Source organism: Trachurus trachurus (assembly GCF_905171665.1).
Source record: "Trachurus trachurus genome assembly, chromosome: 24".
NCBI classification, from domain to species: domain Eukaryota; kingdom Metazoa; phylum Chordata; class Actinopteri; order Carangiformes; family Carangidae; genus Trachurus; species Trachurus trachurus.
Window position 1 is genome coordinate 8,942,871 of NC_139910.1, and position 19,913 is coordinate 8,962,783.

Sequence of the window (19,913 nt, forward strand, 5' to 3'; positions counted from 1 at the left end):
AAAAATTAGGAATGTTGTTGTAACATATCATATCGGTCAGTACTAAACTGTGTCCTGGTGTTTTTTAACCTCGGACCCTGACTCTGTGCTCCAGGACTTCTCCATGGAGGTGAAGGCCACGTCGGTGCAGAAGGCGTCTGTGTCCAGAGCGGCGACGCGGCTGCTCCACCTGAGGGAGGCCGACTGCCCCGGCCTCCGAGCTCAGATCTCACAGCTGGAGGTCGGCTGGAGCCAGCTGACCTCAGATCTGCCCCGGATACAAGAGCAGCTACACCAGGTGAGAAACATCAGCAACAACACTAAAATGAGTTTTGAATACGCAGTAATAAGTAAATAAATTATCTTAACTCGTAATGATCTGAGGTCTGCGCCGCCGCTCCAGTCCCGTGGTTCTGTCAGTGCGTCTGTTTCTCCAAACTTCCATCACACGCCTCATAAACTCAGAACATTAAAACTTTCCAGTTCTTCATGAATTAACATGCAATGGTCCAACTCCATGGAAGTGCTGTTGGTTCTCAAATATAATTAGGCATTGAGAAATGCCCTCTGGTCAAGGGAGTGCAGCCTTCACTGAAACCCTGTTTGAAATCATTTTCGGGGTGATTTAGGGTCGGGAGGAAATGTACAAAGGAGGATTCATTTTTCTTTTCCATTTATCACCAGTGAATGGAAACAGATCTATTCTGTGTAATTAAGCTAGTGTTGGCAGAGGATTCATTTTGATGTCTCACTCACCACAGAAGAGGATGAAAACATCCACCACAGAAAGATCGATCAATGGGACAAGCACACAAGTTAGACTGTAGCAGGACTGATGTTTATCGTGTTTGGAAATTGTTTTATTTGGTTTATTCAGCTCAGTAAAGTTAGAAATGAAAGATCTTCTCTGTTTTCCTGTGTCTGTCAGCGGCTGCTGGATGGATGGCCACCGGCGGAGCTGCTGTCCGACCTGGAGACCTGGCTGAAGAAGCTGGAGGCTCGACTGAGCCAGGACGGAGAAACTCTTCTCAAGGCCGAAGATGCTGCTCAGATCACTGAGGTCCTGCAGAACTACAAGGTACATACACCTCCACCGTTCACTCTGTCACTTTCCCTTTAATAAGTGATCACTTCAACTCAGACACTTTTATTCAGATTTATTTATTCCAATAACTCATTCAGGGATTGTTTTTTTCTTCATGAGTTCCTGTCCCTGTCATTATTGGTTTATGTCAAAACAATTACATGGATTACGATGAAAAAAATTGCAAATATATATATTTACACTTCTTTGCTGATTATACTCAATGAAAAACATGAGTCTGTAGGAAATAAGTTGTCAAAAATCTGAGAGTGAAAGTGAGTATGAACCTCCATCCATAGCAGAAGTGGATTACAAATACCAAATTTTAAAAGTAATTTATTCTTCTATTGTCATCTTGAAACTGTTTATTTTCATTTTAATGTCTACTTTATGTTTCATGTCTCTTTTCCAGGAGTTAAAGGCAGGTATCGTCAGCGGGCAGCTCCTCCTCGACTTCCTGTGCGAGTCTGGGCCTCAGGCGAAGGGAGCAGACGTCCAGTCTCTCCGGTCTGAACGTTCGCTGTTTGCAGAGACGCTCGGTGCCCTGAGACTCCAGTGGCTGGACGTCCAGAGGCGACTGGAGAGCCAGGTCAGTGTCCCAGCTACAGTACCATAAAAACACAGCAACCTATAGTTTTACATGAGCCAATGTGGCTTTCTGTGCATTTCCATGTCTAATATTTTCATTGGGTAACACTTTATTTTAAGGGGTCCTTGTTCCTGTGTATCTACCTAATTAATTACAGTGTAATTACCTATGTAACCGTATGTAATAACACGTACTTACATTGTAAATACATAGTGTATTTTGGTGTACTTACAGGTCCTTGTTACACTTGTAATAAGAAATGCCAAAGTGGCCTCTCTTTTTGCACAAGCATTTCTTATTACAAGTGTAACAAGGACCTGTAAGTACACCAAAATACACTATGTATTTACAATGTAAGTTATTACATACGGTTACATAGGTAATTACACTGTAATTAATTAGGTAGATACACAGGAACAAGGACCCCTTAAAATAAAGTGTTACCTTTCATTGAAATAGATTGAACTGGCCAAGCTAAGAGTTGTTTCACATAGTTGAACCCTGGATGAGTTTCCATGCAACCAAGTCAAAGACTCAACTGGACGTGGAACTGGAGTTTCTGCTTATGTATTGTCATTTAAAGCTCAGCAGAAATGTTGGCTGATGGTTTATATTGTTTCTGGAACTCTTTAATCAAACCATCAACATAAATCCATGTATGCCTTGTGTAACTCTCTAAATGGACCCAAACGAAATGCAATTTTCCAGTTCTGACTGTTGTTTCTACACATGATTGAGCCACCGTTTGGCTTCGCCCTCTAGATTCATGGAGCTGAACAGATGCATCACACTTGTGCAGCCAGAGAGAGGCGGTTGCAGCGTCTTCAAGGCTGGATAGAGCGGCAGAAAAAGCAGCTGAGTCAGTGGGAACAACCCACCAGTCAAACTCTGGCTCGTAAGACTCTGCGAGAGTGGGAGGTATAGTATATTAGTAACAGGAAATAAAGGAGTTTGTTTGTACCGTTTGTTCTGCTGTTGTCATCAGACGTGAGACCAGCTCTGTTTGTGTCTCTTCCAGGCTGTTGTGGGCAGAGTGAAGGAGGCGGCTGCAGCTCTGCAGGAGTTGAAAACTATACGAGTTCACTCTGAAAAGGAAGAGGTGCAACCCTGTGATATCGCTTTCTCAAACCAGGCAGCGAGCGTTAGTCACGTCTGTAAGGAACTCAGTCAACAGGTAAAAACAAACCGGCTGGTGCGATCAGAGACACGGAAAAATGAAGTTTCCCAACAACAAGCAAATTAATGTTGAACTTATCGCCACTAATTATTTAAATCCATTTAAATCCAGTGTTAAAAATATGATGAAACATTGTCGCCACATACTGGTCCTGAAACAGCAAATTATCTGATATTATGCACACAGTGTTTTATATATTTTATGGCTACAATGACACTTGCATTGCTGAATCCACAGAAAATAATCATCATTATGGTTTACCTTGTTTCCAGCTACTGTAGTCGACTGTTTTCAGTGGAAAAACTTTAAAGAAAACCCACAGTTACCTGATTAAACAGCATCAAACAGCACACAAACGAAGTTAGCAGCTAGCTGGTGAACAAGCCAAAGACCCAGTCATTTTTCAAAACCAAAAAAGAGAGAATATTTTTGAGTTAGAGTTAATTTTGATCAGCAACATTTTCCAATATCAGAAAAAAAAAACATCCATCTAAAAGAAAGGGTACATAAGGCTGCCCGAAAGTAGGTGCCCTAACCTTTAAACCTTTAAATCATATATGTGTATTTATATATACTGTATATGCATACAAACACATACATACATTCCACCTACACATATACACATGCATCAAATTATATATATATACATACACAGCAAATACCAAACAAAATACCAGAAATTCAAGCATGTGTCCCATAAATCATGACTACATACTGTACCATTGCGTATATACTGTATATTTTTCATTTAGATACGACTCTAAATGAATGCTAATGTTGCTCCGTGTCTGCCTTATGTTACAACACTTTAACTTGAAGGACATAATATGAAATATATTCCTTAAGATCCTTGAACAACTACTCTGTAGTAAAGATCCTAATCCAATTTGTCTGTTGATTTGCAGATGGGAGCTCTGAAACCAGCTCTACAACAGGCGGTGACAGAGAGGAGTTACTTTGACAGAGACCTGAGGGAGGCGAGTCTGATCACCAGGAGGGTGCGCTGTGCTCTGCAGCATCAGGAAGCTCCTCTGTTCTCCCTGAAGCAGGCGGAAGGACACGTGGAGCTGCTCCAGGTGAGAAGATACACCGACCATCACATCTTGAACATACTGTAACGTGCACAAACAAAGTAAATGTTGCCTCTTCAAAACGTTTCTCAAGTTTATTCAACATCGAAAAAGTTTGGCGGCTTTTAAGCTTTTTTGTTGGAGCTGTGTGAGGCTAAAAGCATACCAATTCAGTAAAGTGGGGCAGCACATGGACGTCAAACTTCTTTTGTGCCCCTAAACGTAGGTCTGAGGGAAGTAAATGCACCTCTACAGGGGGAATATAAAAGAACAATGTTTTTTACTGCGCAGAAACTCCAGGAGGAAGCTGGAAAAGGCGAAGAGCTTTGGACGGCTGTGGAAAAATCACACAAGAGTCTAATGAAGACTCTAAGTCGAGGAGCGGCACAGCTACTGGGAGAGCAAATGGAAGGAGAGCGAACACGGTCGGTAGCATAAATCACAAAAGTTTCCACAAAGTCACTCCATGCATCACTGTTGTTAAATGAAATCATCTATATCCTGTTGTGGTGAATCAAAGTTTCCTGCTTTTAAGCTAAATATTATATTTGATAATCAGAAAACACAACTCTGGAAACAGGGAAATGATGAAATATAACCCCAATCTATTACTGTACTACCAGCATTGTGAATGTAGCTGTTACTTATGGACACATCAGGATCAGGAAAGTAAAATATAACATAACATTGGAATTTCATGTGTGAATCAGAACATATACGTACATTAATGTACAAAGATCCTACACATTCACACAGACAAATAAGATAAAATGAGCAATGACAATAATTTACAACAATAAGTAGTATAATAACAGATTTTGAATCAAATGAAAAAGAAAAAGAATAGAGAAGTAATCTAACAAACATCAAAGTAGTAAGATTGATAGAAATAAAAAAGAATAAAGGTCAGGATCAATGTTAAATATTGTTCACTTGCATGAATGATTGCGTGTTCGATACCAGTCAGTCAAACAGTTTGTTTACATTGTCAATGTGAATCAATCAATTAATCAATCAGGCAGGCTTTATTTGTATGCACTTTTCATGCCCACAGCAGCTCAAAGTGCTTCACATGATAAAAACAAGGAACACAGGGGACACATATTGGGAGGCACACATACATTCACATACACTTACGCATTCACACAATAATTTTAGAACATTGGATTTTAGAGACATCGAGGAAACGCTATCTTACAGTACACTCAATCATTTGCAATGGGGAAAACACCAGATAAAATGAATTAAAATAGAATAAAAGAATAATAGTAAATTAATTAATTAATTAATTAAATTAAATCAAATGTTTTATAACGATAAAAATAATAAGATTCAGTTAAAAGCCAGGCTAAAATGGTAGGTTGCTTTTAAAAATGTCCAGATTCTCTGCTCTCAAGTCTTCAGGCAGTCTGTTCCATAGGCGTGGGCCGTAATGATAAAATGAGGCCTTACCATATGCTTTGTTAGCAACTTTTGGAATAATTAAAATAAATAAACGTATCCAGTATTAAGTGCTAATGAGCTGTGGTGGTGTCAGGTGGAGGGAGCTGGTGCAGGAGCTGAAGGACGAGCGTGTGCAGACGGGAGAGACGGTGCATCTCTGGCAGGAGTACGGTCGTCTCTCTGAGAGCTGCTCGCGTCGCCTGCAGCAGCTGTGGCTTCAGTGGGAGGAGCTGACCGGCTCCTCATCGCCACCTCAGCAGGACACACAGACCGTGGTGGAGTCGGTGGAGGTGAGTCCTGTAGATGGAGTGGATTTGTGTGAGAATAATGTGAGATAAGATCTTGAAAGAGGAGAAAACCTTCCACTGCTGCTCTGAACATGATCAATATTTGTTATTTCATGCTCACAAACATCAACATTAACAACAGCAGATGAGCCAGAACTCATTTCTGGCATTTCTTGACTCATCCCGTTCCTGCAGCTCTTTGCATTACATTCACAATTTAATCAAATGTTTTTTTCCCAGTGGCTCGTCTCCTGTTCTTGGAAAAAGAACACACATGATGCGTTCATGGGCAGAAATATCAGCGAGGGCCTGCGCTGCGTTCGTACACCTAATCTGTTGTACTCATGCTCAGTCCAGAGATGCTGCATTATCTGCTGTTTTGCTCATTCAGGCAAAAGAAAAAGTAGTTTCCAGTTCCTATTCATTCAATTTTTCCCCCCATTTCTGCCATTTCCACAAGTACAGGCAGATGTATTTTAGGAAAGTTGAATGAAGTCGTTTGTTGAAAACAAGAGAGAAAAATAAAGAGAAAACAGTTTTAAAGATGAAATGAACATGAATTCTGTGTGTTACATAAAGTCTAACCAGCATCACTCACTGTCAAAACAGGAAATGGACAAACTGTAATTTATTATTTGTAATTTCCCTCATTTTTCTGTCTCTCTTTCTATCTCCAGAAGCTGCAGGTTGTTGCCGAGGGTTTGCAAAGCAGCGTGGGAGACGTGCTGGAGGCTTCCAAGCCTCTCATTGGACGGCTCGGGCCACCTGCCGCAAGTTTAATCCAATCAGAGACCAGACTGTTGTCACGCGACGTCCTGCTGCTGTGCCAGGCCATGTCAGGGAAAAAGAAAAGTCTGCAGGTTAAAAAACAAAAACAAAACATAAATCGCAACATTTCTACTGAATCTGTGCGAGATGTGAGGATGTAAAATCCAGGTTTATTAAATCTATCTGTTACTTTCTGTGTGCAGGACGACGTGGACGAGCAGAAACATTTCCGTGCTTCTCTGCAGACGCTTGAAAAGCAAACACAGAACTTACAACGTAAACTAAAAGCTGCTGTAAATGACAAAGACTCTGTGCAGGTCGGTCTGAGTCCCTGTTACGTCCCATTGAAGGAGCTTCTCTCTACATGTTTAAACTCAAATCACCTGGATCACACAAGTGGTTTTGGACCAGAACTAAAACGAGCCTCACGTTGGATGTGTCTTGTTTGTGCAGCAGGTTTTCCTGGAGCTCAGCGCTCTGCTCCCGTCACTGGTCGACGTCAGGGAGACGAGCGGCTGTTTGACCCTGAGCAGCACCGAGACGGAAAGGCTGCACAGACTCAGCGGGGAGTGGATAGAAAGCACGACTCACACATCTGACGTGAACAGGTGATCAAGTCCACGAAAGATGTTACAGCAAATGCAGAGCTGTAAATCAATATCTGTCTGCAGTAGAATACGAGAATGTTGTTGCTGTTTTTTGAAGGGCTTCCATTGTATTGTATTCTATTGAGATTCATTATCATTATAATTAGCTTGAAAGAAGATGCACTCAAGTGCTTTTAAAACATCTACTTCAAGTGCTCTCATGTTGAATTTGTTACTCATACTGTATACTCTCGTGTTGTTTTCCAGAGAGCTGCAGGCCGAGCGTCACTGTTCCCAGACCTTTGAGCAGAAGTGTAAAAACCTGATGCGTATAAAAGAGAAACTTGTCGAAGAATCAACGTCCAAAAAACCTCAAAGTCTCTCCTGCCTCCAAGACATGCTGACTGTCCACCAGGTGCAGAACAATACACACTCTCTGTTTTTTTCTTCATTTTAAAGATGTTGAACTTTTAGAGGTATATTTCACCCAAAATCGATAATTCACCAGTTTTCTACTCACCGTCATGCCAAGGAAGCGTTTGGAGAACTTTCAGTCATCAAAACACTTTAGGAGTTCCTGGGGGGGTCCGGCTGGCAGCGGATTTTCATATAATGGCGGCGGATAGAGTTCAATTTTGAATCGTCCAAAACACACACTATGAATGATATGATCCGAGCTGACCCAAGTGTCCTGAAGCCGCCACATGAAAAAGTTGTTTGGAAAAAAACAGAGATCAAATTAATTTTTTCCAAACAACTTTTTCATATGGCGGCTTCAGGACACTTGGGTCAGCACGGATCATATCATCATATCATTCATAGTGTGTGTTTTGGACAATTCAAAAGTGAACTCCTAAAGCGTTTTGATGACTCTGAAAGTTCTCCAAACCCTTCCTTGGCATGACAGTGAGTAGAAAATTGGTGAATTATCGATTTTGGGTGAAGTATCCCTTTAAAAAATGGTGGATATAACTCAAATGAGTGCCAGTGTATCTTAAAACCTTTACACAAGAGCTTGTTTTGAAGTCTTTGTGGATACATTCCCCTCCCCTACACCAACAGATGAACTCTAGATAAAGAGTTTATCTGTGTGTTAGTGGGTGATGAACATGTTGGCAAAGAAACACTTGGCACTTAATGCTCGTAGGGGAGGAGAGAGAGAGGAGGGGTGGGGGGGGGGGGTTGGAAGCTAAATGAATGACCTCATAGGCACAAATGCTGGTCTCATATATCAGTGTAGTTACAGCAGGACATCTGGCACGTCACTGACTCCCGTCGTGTTTTCTCTCCCCATGCTGTCACCACTTATTCCCACAGAGGCTTCAGGCTGAAATAACGAGTGGACACCAGCTTCTGCACGCTCTCCTCTGTGATGCAGTCAAGTCCATGGAACAGGAAACAGGACAGAAAAGGTACATGGGAGTTATGTTAGGAGCATTTCAGGCGACTAATTAATTCTGCTTCAAGTGAGACGGTTGAGACAGTTTCCTCCTTTCAGATCAGATTTTCTCCTGGCTCCTCTCTTCACTTTTACATGAAGTCAATGCATTCACGGAGGCCCAGCTCAGCTCACGCCTCAGTTGACTGGTCAGTTTAATTTAAAGGAACAGCAGGTGTTTGGACAGACTTGGCTATATACTATAACACTAAGTTTAAATAGTTTCTGAATGCAAATGGAGAAGCTGAGCGGTTGTGAAGACGTATTTTATATCAGGGGGTGTCATCACATAACAGGAAGAAGAGGAGAAATAAGTCACAGAGAGTGAATTAGCATCAATACCTCTATATGGCTTTAACAGAAACTCAAGTAAAATACCTCCGGGCTCATGGTTGTTATTTATTGCCCGTCACAGGCTCGGTGAATAAAGTTTCTTGGTATTTGGCAGAACACCAGCTTTCTTCCTCTTCTTCTTTTCTCCTCCTCCTCCTCCTCCTCCTTCTCCTTCTCCTGCTACTCTGTAATTTCTTTTTTCCTCATCCACCTCTAATGGGCTCGTATTAGATAAGAGCTGCCACTTTGACGCTTGGCAACCAGTCAGTAAGACGATGACAGCTGAAGCTGAAAGGAAGAAGATTTCAGCAGGAAAATTGTAGCTCAGACTAAAAAATACAGTGGTTTCTCATGGGTAAAGCTTTAAAATCAGTGGATGTTTACATTTTGACAGGACATGTGACACATTATGGTCACAGATATCTATAAATATACATATATAAGATGTTTTCTTTCGTATTTGTATTGAAACTAGTACTGTAGGAGTCGTATCAGCACCAGTATTTAAAGATATTCAGCTCCATCTGTCCATATTTGGAGGAAACCGTTGTAATCTCAGTTGTGCGTTTGTAGGTTTGTATTTCCTCAGACCGTATCATCTAATAAAACTAATTAGAGTCGAGGTTTTCCAGCTGCGTTCCCATCTTCACCACACATAGCACTGAGCGGTGTATATGTGTGTGTGTGTGTGTGTGTGTGCAGGTGTTTCCTACCGTGGAACAGCAAGATTTCATTTTCTTTAATGCGTCCCGACAGTAAATCACCTTTTTTTTTTTTTACAGTGTTTGGAAACCTTGGAGAGCTCTGTTGATGTTTATGAGGCTGCGAATGAGAGTTCCTCCTGCTGAGGCAGCTACTGAGGATTTTAAGAGAGTCTTAAAATTCTGCTGATTTCATGTTGTTGTAGCAGTTTGCTTGTGAATGACCGATGACGGACTCGTTTAGTTTTTGACAGATTTACGTCTGCTAGCTTTTCTTTCTTTTTTTACAGAGAGAGTGTCTCATTCTGCAAAAACCTAATATTGCCTTAGATTAATCACATTTCTGTTTTGCTTGTGGAGACGTAACGACATGTGACCTTCTTGTGTTGCACAGATCTGAGCTCATGGCACAAGCGGCGAGTATGAAGGAGAGCTGGCTCGGCGCCGTCGCTCTGGTCGCCCAGCGCAGCTCCTCGGTTAAAGAACAGCTCAGAGATCGGAGGATCTACCGCCACGGTTTGAAACGTCTGTGGAGGCTGCTGAGGGACGTCGAGCCCCTGCTGCCCCCGGCCGGCCCGGCTCTGTGCACCGTGCAGAGACTGGGAAGCTGCGCCGATGATTTCCAGGTTAGCAGAGATGATTTCCAGAACTTTTCTGTCAATAAAAAAATCAAAGCGAAGCTAAAAAGGTAAAGAAGAAATGGTAGAAACACAAATTTACAAATCTAAGATCTGTTCCTCACCACAAATCTCACAGTTGTTTCTGTCTGTCTGATCCAGAACATCTCAGCCACACATATTTAAACACTTTATTTGTAATTTTCCAATTAACATATAAACAGTCATCTTCTCTGTTTTACAAATAACTATAACAAACAGTCCCGACAATAGACAGAGACAGTTCAAGCCCAAAATCAACGTGACAAACTAGTCATAGACAATAGACAGGCTAGCCGCACATCTTTAAAATACAAAACAGGATTATTTCCAGTCCAATACAGTTGATTTATAGATTGATTGATCAATATACTGTAGACATGACCAGCTAAAATACAAGCTGCAGGCTTAGTGTGACCAATCTAACCAGTTCCTGCCAGTGTGTGATCCAGTGCAGATAATGCATGTCAGTATGTAGAGTGATACAGTATTTGTGACTGATCTCATGTAATCTGCACTTCAATAATATAATCTGTGCACAAATCTAATGAAAGAGTCTTTTGACTGGAGCAAAAATTTTAAATTGAAAAGAAATTGTGTTTTTATTGATGTATAAAAGCTGCCAATCACAAATAAAGTAAAGTAAAGACAAGCCTTACTCTTCATATTTGTCCTAGTGTGTTGAAGAGGCTTTGGCTCTGCACTCCACCGTCTACACCCGGACGCTGGAGGCTGGCAGGCGTTTGTGCGAAGCCGTGACGGAGCCCGAGACTCAGGGTCGACTGCGGTCGGAGCTGCAGGCCGTGGAGGAGGCCTGGCATCGAACCGGCTCAGAGCTGAGCAGCAGGAGAGACCTGCTCCACACAACTGTCCAGGTGAGTTAAAAAAAAAAGAAGAAAATTCAGACAAATACAGGAGATCCCGATACAGTAGCTGTGGAGTATTAAGCTTGACATGACCTATATCCAGGACATGATCCGACTCCAGCACAAACACACACACACACACACACTGAGCTCCTGCCAAGAGAGGGATCAAAGAGCGGCTCAAATCCGACCATGATCCACATCCAGACACAGCTCGTTATCACTGTCTGTCCCTTTCATTCCATCACTGCAGCGTTTAACGTAGTGAATATGACGGTAGCAATTAGCACCGTAAATGTTGCAGGGATGATGTTGTGGTCGTGGCTCCTGTGTGTGTGATAGTGTTGTGTTTCCTGCTTCATGAGCCGCGTTAACGACTACACACAACGTCTGGATGTTGGGATGTCCGCAGAGGTCAGGGGAAAGTTGTGTTAACCCCCCCCCCCCCCCCCCCTTTAAGCTAAACAGGATCTACCCGGGGGAAAAGAAAATCCACACACAGGTCACAGGTCACACACACACACACACACAGTTGCATTAAAGCGCAAACGACAAAACAGCAACGGACAAACTTGGTCATCGAGTATCTGAGGATTTTTAGGAAAAGAAAACTGGTGGTGTTGGATTTCCTCTTTTATATAATGTTGATTTATGAGTTTATAATGATGTATACTTTGATCTACGAACCCAGACACTGATAAATAGCGAGTATATTAAAGAGATTTTTAAAGGTTTGACATGGATGAATTTTGTTTCAAAAAGCATTTTATTATTTTATCATCTGGTTCTGAAAGATTTATGTTGGTGAGAATATTAAATGAGCACTGGTGGTATAAATAACTCTGCCTTTTAATGTGGAACACTTTTTGAGAAAGCGCATTCATTTTTTTATTGTTTAATGTGCAAATACAACTTAAATCAGCCAAATAAAGGAAAATTAATTCATATTATTTATTTAAAGCTGGACATCACCTCTGTGTTGATTGAACTACTGAAGCCTTGTGTTTCAGAAGTGTGTGTCTGTGTCCTGTTGTGTGTTTAGAAGTGGTCTCAGTGTCAGGACGGGATGAACAACAGCAGGTCTGAGCTGGACGAGGTGAAGACCAGGATGAAGCAGCAGCTGCCTGAGAGACCAGAGAAGTTCATCCAGGTGATTAAAACATGGCCGCTGTGTTTATTATAGTGCAGTTTTAAGTACATTGATGTGTGTGATATATTAATGGTTAGCAATAAGACTTGGTTTTCTGTGTCTCCTACCTCCTTTAACCTTACATCCTATTGAAAAAAATAGGTAAATACTGTGATTGTGTAGCAGATTTTCTATAGAGGCTAAAAAGGGCAAAGATCATAAGACATTTGAATATTATATGAATTAAATAACAGGAAATAGACATGAAGAAGGCTTTAATTGTCACTCAACATCAACTATATAATGTGCAAGATTTATTATTTTCTACCAATAAATGCTAAGAGCAAACTTCAGCATTTTATAGCTGGCAGAATGACAGTCCTGCATCCTGATGATGATGATGAGTAAGTGTCTGAAATCTCAGCGAGCAGTGCCTGGGTAAATGAGAGAGTGATTTAAGTACATGTAAAATCTGAGCTCTGCTCCTGGTGATGTACTATTAGTCTCCATTATGGACGCTTAGTGTGAGTCTGCAGAGCTAATCATCTACAGTACCTGCAGACCAAAGAGTCGGTCTCTTCATCTCTCTGTATTGATAGAGCAGGACTCCTTTTTAGGACCAACCCTGCACAAGCCTGATAATTGGCGTCTGAATCTGAATTCTCAGAAGTAGTTTGGGTTTCAGAGTGTCTTTGCTTTAGCAGAAAACCAGGTGCAGACAGTAACTGAGAGCTATGTGGCCTCTATTACAGTATATCAGATATGTCATGGTTTTAGATGGAAGGGAGCATAATTAAAGGAGACATTTTCTGCCCCCTCTCTACAAATTAAAATAGTTCTCAGGTCATCTGTGACATGCCTTGGTCAAAATACCCCAAGGATCAAACATCACAGCTCTTTTCATCCTCTCAGAACAGCCCTGTTCAGAACGGCTGGTTTCAGCGCCTGTACCTTTAAATGCAAATGAACCACTGCTTGCCCCGCCCCTTCTACCGGTCCCAGGTAGGGGTGGGGTTATGCAAATTCAAATCCTATAGTTACATCACTGGAAGACAACTGAGGGAACAACTCGTAAAACCACATGGATTTCAACCTAGGGAACCTGAAAATTACAGATTTTTTTTTTTTGTCAATTCTCACATTTTGGGGGCCGGAAGGCAAGACAAACACCCAGATACATGTTAAAGAGGCTTCAAACAGTGATATTTCCATAATATGTCTCCTTTAATGCATACTACATGAATATTTAACATGTTTGATCAGGATGAGTCTGATGGAGGACAACTTCACGGGTCAGCCAAAAGTTTCCCCACCCCTCAACTCCATCAGTAACTACCCCCCCCCCCCCCATCCCACTAGAGTGCCTCTGAGTTTACCCCCCTTTCCCTTATTTATATACCCCCATGCTTTCACTCCCCTCCCCCTTTCTACCCCTGCTCCCCTCCCCCTGTCCCGTCCACAGCCCTTTAATCTGGACGGTCAGAGCGAGCGCGAGCAGCAGAGAGGGAGAGAAGCGCGTACACACAGCTTTGTATATGGCTGTCCGGCCGCGTGTTTAAGAGTGTGTGTGAATAAGTGTGTGTTTGTGTATATGTGTGTGTGTTATGCAGGAGACAGAGCTCTCTCTGCAGCGTTTGGCCGGTGGACTGAAGGAACTGGGAACCATGAAGACGGACCTGTCCCAGTACATCACGGCCGGTGACTCGGCTCTGCTGGAGCAGCAGCTGGAACAGCTCCACGGTCAATGGGAAGAGTTGTGTATGAAGGTGAGAAAACACACACAAATACACACACACACACACAAATATAGAGCTAGAGAGACACAGAGAGAGAGAGAGTGTGAGAGAGGTAGTAAAATGAGGAAGTTGTAGATGCTACAGGTGGAGAGAGGGAGAGAAGGAGGGAAAAAGCTGCTACCAGCGGTTTCTTGGCAGCACAAAGCCTGTGCACCACTGGGGCTGAGCACACACACACACACACACACACGCTCATTTGTGTGAGAAAAGAGCCGGCATGTGCAAGTTCATGGAGGGAAAACTACAACATCTTCTTGTTCCTCTCCCACTCTGATATCGAAGTAACTTTTCCTCCTCTCAGGTCAAATGAATTCTTCCTAAAAGGAGCTCGTTGTCGTGTTTATATCAGCAGAACAAAACAAAACAGAACAGAACAGAACTCACTTGGCAGCCTGGTGAGCGTTTTAATTGGACCCTGACTCGGTCTATAAAAGCGAAGCACGTGAACCTCTCCAACAGAACAGGCACTTAATTCTGTAACTGCATTATTGGTGAAAGTAGCTGCGCTCTATACACACACACACAAACACACACATACACTAGGGCTCAGATTCCTACAGTTAAGTCTTTTGGCTTAAACATAAATGCACTCTTGTTCTGGATAATGCAACGGTTATGACATACTTGTGACGTTCTCTTCCGTTGTCGGCGTTATTATGGGATAATTTGCACTCGAGCTAATTGGCTCGTCAGTTTCCCTCCACCTGCCTCTCTCCAGTCTTGGCAGGAGTCACTGGGATTCACAGTAGCAGCTGATCTTTGAGTTTTCCTTTTATGTTAAGGGTTTTGTCTTCTTTGCAGCTTTCAACAAGCACTCACTTCTACTGGGGTCTGTCCAAGAACAGACTTTAAAATGTATAATTTGCTAAAAACCAGTGGATTTGTTCAAGATAAATCCTCCTATTGAAGCTCTGCTGGAAAGTAATTACCAGTAATAAGTCAGATCGGTTGAAAAAGCACAGGCTAATTTCTGCTTCTTTTAAAAAAAAAAAAATCCCTATTCACTCCTGACATGGCCGGGGGGCATGGATCTGCACCACAGCAGTGATCCGCCGCATAGTTAACAGGTTGTAGGTGGGGGAAGCCGCTGGAATGGGTCCGACGAGCAGATGGCCCGGCTGGTCTAAAGGGATTCAGAGCAGGGACAGGCTCTATTGTTCCTGAGGGGAAGCACAAAGTCCTCACAGGGGTGACCGCTGCTCACAATGCTCCCTTAAATTCTCCAGAGTCCCCAAAGCGGCCCAGCAAGTGTTAGTAAATTAAAACCAAAGCCGGGGGCTCATTTAAATCTAATAAATGCCACCGAACAGTAAAATATAGGTGGTTGAAAGATGCCCTGTGGCCACAAAAAGATCATCAGCCCCCTCCTCTGCGATAAAACGGGGGAGTTTTCATGGCATTAAGCTGTCATTTGGAAAATTGACTTTTGTTAATTTTATCAGACTCTCCGGGGGATTTGATTTGGATTAAATGTTCCTGCTGTTTTCGGTGCAGTGACAAAAAATAATTGATATTCAGTCAGTTTTACAATATTTATCGAAGTCTGCCTCTGTCTCTTGGATTCTTCCACCTAAAATGAGCTTTATGCATAAATCTCTGTCGTGTATAAGACTCAGGGGACAGAGATTTGTGGACACAAGCCAGGAAGTGTCTGAGATTGGACTGTCAATATCTGACACCAGTAAATTTGTCAGTGAAAAAGGGCGATTTTCCAACTGAACCATATGTGTTGAGCTGTTGAAACCACTGTCAGTTTAACAGCTTGTTAAAAAACTATAAATCACGTTAAGTGCTTCGTGCAGACAACGCAACCAGATCCCTTGTTTGTCTCTTCAACTAGCGGCAGAGGCTGCGAGCGTGAGTGTTAAACCAATATTTATCTGCTGTTGGACATGATATGGTGGCTCAGCAAATGTATTCCTGATCCTGACTGCAGCTTATGGCGGTGTCGCATCAGCATTATAGTTCAATACCTTTCAGTTCAGTCCAATACCTCTGTGGCACAAGATGATTGAGTTTCACTTTGCTCCGGCTCCTTTCCAACCAGGGAATAAGAAAGTGTTGAGTTTTTGTTATGTTTATTGGGAAGAGTCGTGAAATTACCTTGGCTGGAACAAATTTTTTTTTTAAAAGAAAAGTTTTGATGATGCTGTAGAAACTAATGATGAGCAGTTAATGTGCTGGATATCTGTGCAAACCCACCTGTGTCACCTGTGAGAGAGTTATCTGCCCTCTGTTTGCACAGCCGAATCTTGTCGTCCAATCAGATTCACACACAGTTGGAAACCTTTAAGTGCTGATTTTCACTTGCAATTTGCAGCACGTCCTCTATCATCGTTTGGATAATTTGTGAACCTCATCTTAAAGAGATGTTCTCTTCCCCCCGTCTTTCCCAGGTGTCTTTGCGCAGGCAGGAAATCGCCGACCGCCTCAACGCCTGGACCATCTTCAACGACAAGAACAAGGAGTTCTGCGATTGGCTGACGCAAATGGAGAACAAGGTTCGCCGCAGCGGAGATCTGAGCATCGAGGAGATGGTGGAGAAGCTGAAGAAGGTGCGACATCTAGAGAATCTTAATATCCTCCCTCTGGGTTTAAAGTGACAAACAGATTATGACATTTATATTTGAATGTAATTTCTGCAGCGCTCTAATCTCACCTGTACCGTCCACAATGCACATTAGATTTACACTTTTATACACTTACTCACACACTTTTCCCTAATTCCTAACCCATGATTCAGGCCATAGTTAACACTCATGTGTGCAAGATTAAAATCCATACTTGAGCAACATGCATTATGTTGTTTATAACAGATGGTGGCCTGGAATGGAGCCGGTGGCTGTGTGGCCTTTGTTCACACACAACAGTCGTTCCTTTCAGCGACTGAAGGCCTTTTGTAACTTCCATGAAGCTTGCTCATTTAGTAAACAAGGAGATAATTGGTTTGAACGTTGCACGATCACAGTTTTGGAGGCTGATGAGAAAATTAGAGGGTTGTGATTGTGGTTTGTGGCTGGAGAGCTGAAAATGGCGCTTCCTGGTGACTCTGACTATGTTTGACAAGCTGAGTGAAAAGAGGAGGAGCTGTGTTTAGAAACTCTGAAATTCAACAACTCCAGAAATCTTGAAATATTGATTTTACTATAACACAGAAATGCACACAAACCTCTAGAGAATCCCGATCTCCATCAGAACGTGCTGTTTGTGCAGTTGTAGTATAGATATCAAGCTGCCACGTTGTGTCTCTGCAGGACTGCATGGAGGAAATCAACCTGTTCAGTGAGAACAAGAGCCACCTGAAGCAGCTGGGCGAGCAGCTGCTGCTGGCCAGCGACCAGGCCAAGCAGACCCAGGTCCGCGGCTCCATGCAGGAGGTCAACCAGCGCTGGCACAACCTCTTCCACCACATCGAGTCCAGGTGAGAGCAGCCACAGCCACCGTGAATAAATGAATGGATGGATGGATGGATGTGTGTGTATTTGTATCAATTTCCAAAAGACACAAGAAGAGCAAACACTCAGGACAAATATTAGATGTGTAAAGTCACTCATTGAAGATGTACAATATGTTTATAGAGGAACTATGCAGGATTTGTAGCTTGGAGTAATTGTGCTGGTTTTCTGGATTTCTCCCGTGGCTATGCTACATTTTTACCTTAATTAAAAAGCTCCAGACTAATTGCGATAGTTGCGATCGTTAACTACATGACTTGTGACTTGTAAAGAGTGAGAACGGAGGTTCTCTGTCTTCCACCTGGCGTCTCATGGCTGAAAACCAACCTTGCAACATCAGTGTAGTTACTCGATCGCCATTTTAACGAATGACTTGACTGCAACACAAACACACTCTGTAACCAGCAATTTGTTTATGATGGTTAAGACTATACAAATACACACATTGTAACATTGTTTATGTTATATAACGTGTCGTTATCCACCGCTTCATGTATTCATTTTTCGCCGGCTTCATTATAAACAAATGCACACGGACAAGAGGAGATTTACCAAAACAGTGGAAAAGCGACCGGACTTGCATAGTTCCCCTTTAATAAATGGCTTAACTCCGCCGCACCGTGACACTAATGCGCCTAACCCGTAATCTCTTGTTTATGACAAATTAAACTACACAAATATACACTTCGTAACATCGTATGTAACGTTATCTACCGGCTGTGTTGTAAACAAATGCACATGGCCGGGAGGAGGGTTAGCAAAACAGCAGAAAAGCGACCGGACTCACATAGTTCCTCTTTAAGTTTAAGTCTCACTAAGAAAAGAAAAGCCACTCTCCATTAAAAAGCATAATTAAGGACTGATAGGCTTTGACAGGGAGCCTGTAATTAAACAATAGGTTTATAATGCACAGCCATCCACCTGCTGCTCCGTGCTCCTGCAGCTGTCAGCAACACACCACCACTAATGTACAGACTGGAGAGGTTAAACCCTTGTGATGATAAACAGTTGCTGAACCCCCTCCACCCCCTGACCCCCTCCCTCCCTCAGACAGATGGACAGTCCTGTGGAAGAGCAGGAGATACAGACTTTACTCCGAGTCCTGCACACCCTCACTCACCCACCCCCCACCACCACCACCAGGAAAAAGCTGTGGTTAGCTTAAGTCTCAGACAGTACCATATGTCCTCGTGTCCGCGCTGACGGCCCCTCCCTCTTTCTAGTCTGTCAGAGTGGGATGATGGGAGTACGGGGAGGGGAAGGGAGGGGAAGGGAGGGGTCTGTCGGCATGCATTAATCACTCATTGTCAAAATGAGGACTCCATGAGCTTCATGCAGGTGATAAGTGAGTTACAGCAACACAAAGAACTTTGCTTTGCTGTTTCCTTCGTTAGACCTGTTTTATTACACTCACGAGTGTTAAAGAATGAAGTCAAATAACGTCCTTTTTTCCATTAAACGCTAAATCCATTCAAAAGTTAATATAAAAACAGTGTTGAGCTTCAAATGTAGATGCACTTTTTAAAATCTCAATATAAACAAGCCAAAAAAAGTTGCTTATTTAAAAGTAGAGCTGCACAAATAATCAGAATATAATTGAAAACATAATATGGTCAATGAGTTGCACGAGCTGCAAGGAATTTGCACAACATTATTTTGTGTTATCATGCAGTTTGTATCATTTTTATTATAAGAACCATGAGTATGGTTTTATCATATATTCTCCATACAAACAGGAAAAAGGTTGATTTGTCACAAATCCATCAAAAATCCATCAGTCATTTACAAAAAATATTTGAATGAAAATGAAAACCATTACTTACATTGCAGTAACAATTTCTCTCAAACAACCACAATACAATTTCTTCTCCCTTTTTTACACATCATTCATCCTCACTTAAAAACATCTGCAGCCTTCATTTAGACGTTATTTAATTAGACATTAGACACCAGCTACTGTGATATAACACGTGCACTTTGTAAAAACCTGGAGAAGCACCTGTGCAGTAAAGAGCCACATCCTCACCGTGACAGGAGTAAAAAGCCAGTCAGAGTAACTTTGAGCTCTCCCTCCGTTTTTCCTCCTTTTTCTGCTCCTCTTTTTTTTTCCTGCTCCGTTCTCTCCGTCCACTCTGCTCTTGTCCTTTTCCTCAGCGAGGACCCCTGACTGGGTTTTGTGTCTTTGTTTGGCCTCGGCGTGAAGCTGCTGGCCTTTGTTGGGCTGTCAGAGGTGGAGGGGCAGTGAAAGGGAGGCAGAGACAATTTAGCTGAGTGGGACGGTTGTATCTGCAGAGTGGGAGACGATGTGCTGCACAGAATTTACAGTGACCGTATTATGTCTTCATTACACGGCCATAAACATGACGACACACAACCTACACACATACACACACACACACACACACTCTGACTTCACACTGTACATTAATCCTGAGCTTCGTCAGCGCAGCATTTGAATCTTCTTACAATCGGTGTTAACGCACCACCTGATCCTTTTTGTTTCTGAGTAAAGCCTCTGTTTTCATTCCAACCAACAAATTCCTCTTTTTCATCTA

The 19,913-nt window shown here is 42.4% G+C and overlaps 1 protein-coding gene across 8 annotated transcripts in view; it reads left to right on the forward strand.

Moving 5' to 3' along the window:
- The window catches only part of syne2a (spectrin repeat containing, nuclear envelope 2a), a 91,845-nt gene that overhangs the window by 57,775 nt on the left and 14,157 nt on the right, over window positions 1-19,913 (forward strand). For 7 of the 8 annotated variants that reach the window (XM_084000557.1, XM_084000561.1, XM_084000558.1 and 4 more), the window contains 19 exons: window positions 95-277; window positions 908-1,057; window positions 1,476-1,652; window positions 2,415-2,570; window positions 2,671-2,826; window positions 3,735-3,905; window positions 4,191-4,324; window positions 5,437-5,632; window positions 6,307-6,489; window positions 6,601-6,714; window positions 6,851-7,005; window positions 7,252-7,399; window positions 8,302-8,396; window positions 9,851-10,082; window positions 10,790-10,987; window positions 12,021-12,128; window positions 13,718-13,873; window positions 16,300-16,458; window positions 17,158-17,324. In XM_084000557.1, coding sequence (XP_083856683.1) covers window positions 95-277; window positions 908-1,057; window positions 1,476-1,652; window positions 2,415-2,570; window positions 2,671-2,826; window positions 3,735-3,905; window positions 4,191-4,324; window positions 5,437-5,632; window positions 6,307-6,489; window positions 6,601-6,714; window positions 6,851-7,005; window positions 7,252-7,399; window positions 8,302-8,396; window positions 9,851-10,082; window positions 10,790-10,987; window positions 12,021-12,128; window positions 13,718-13,873; window positions 16,300-16,458; window positions 17,158-17,324 — 3,038 coding nt within the window. The remainder of the gene's footprint in view (window positions 1-94; window positions 278-907; window positions 1,058-1,475; window positions 1,653-2,414; window positions 2,571-2,670; window positions 2,827-3,734; window positions 3,906-4,190; window positions 4,325-5,436; window positions 5,633-6,306; window positions 6,490-6,600; window positions 6,715-6,850; window positions 7,006-7,251; window positions 7,400-8,301; window positions 8,397-9,850; window positions 10,083-10,789; window positions 10,988-12,020; window positions 12,129-13,717; window positions 13,874-16,299; window positions 16,459-17,157; window positions 17,325-19,913) is intronic. The other variant, XM_084000559.1, reaches the window with a different exon arrangement.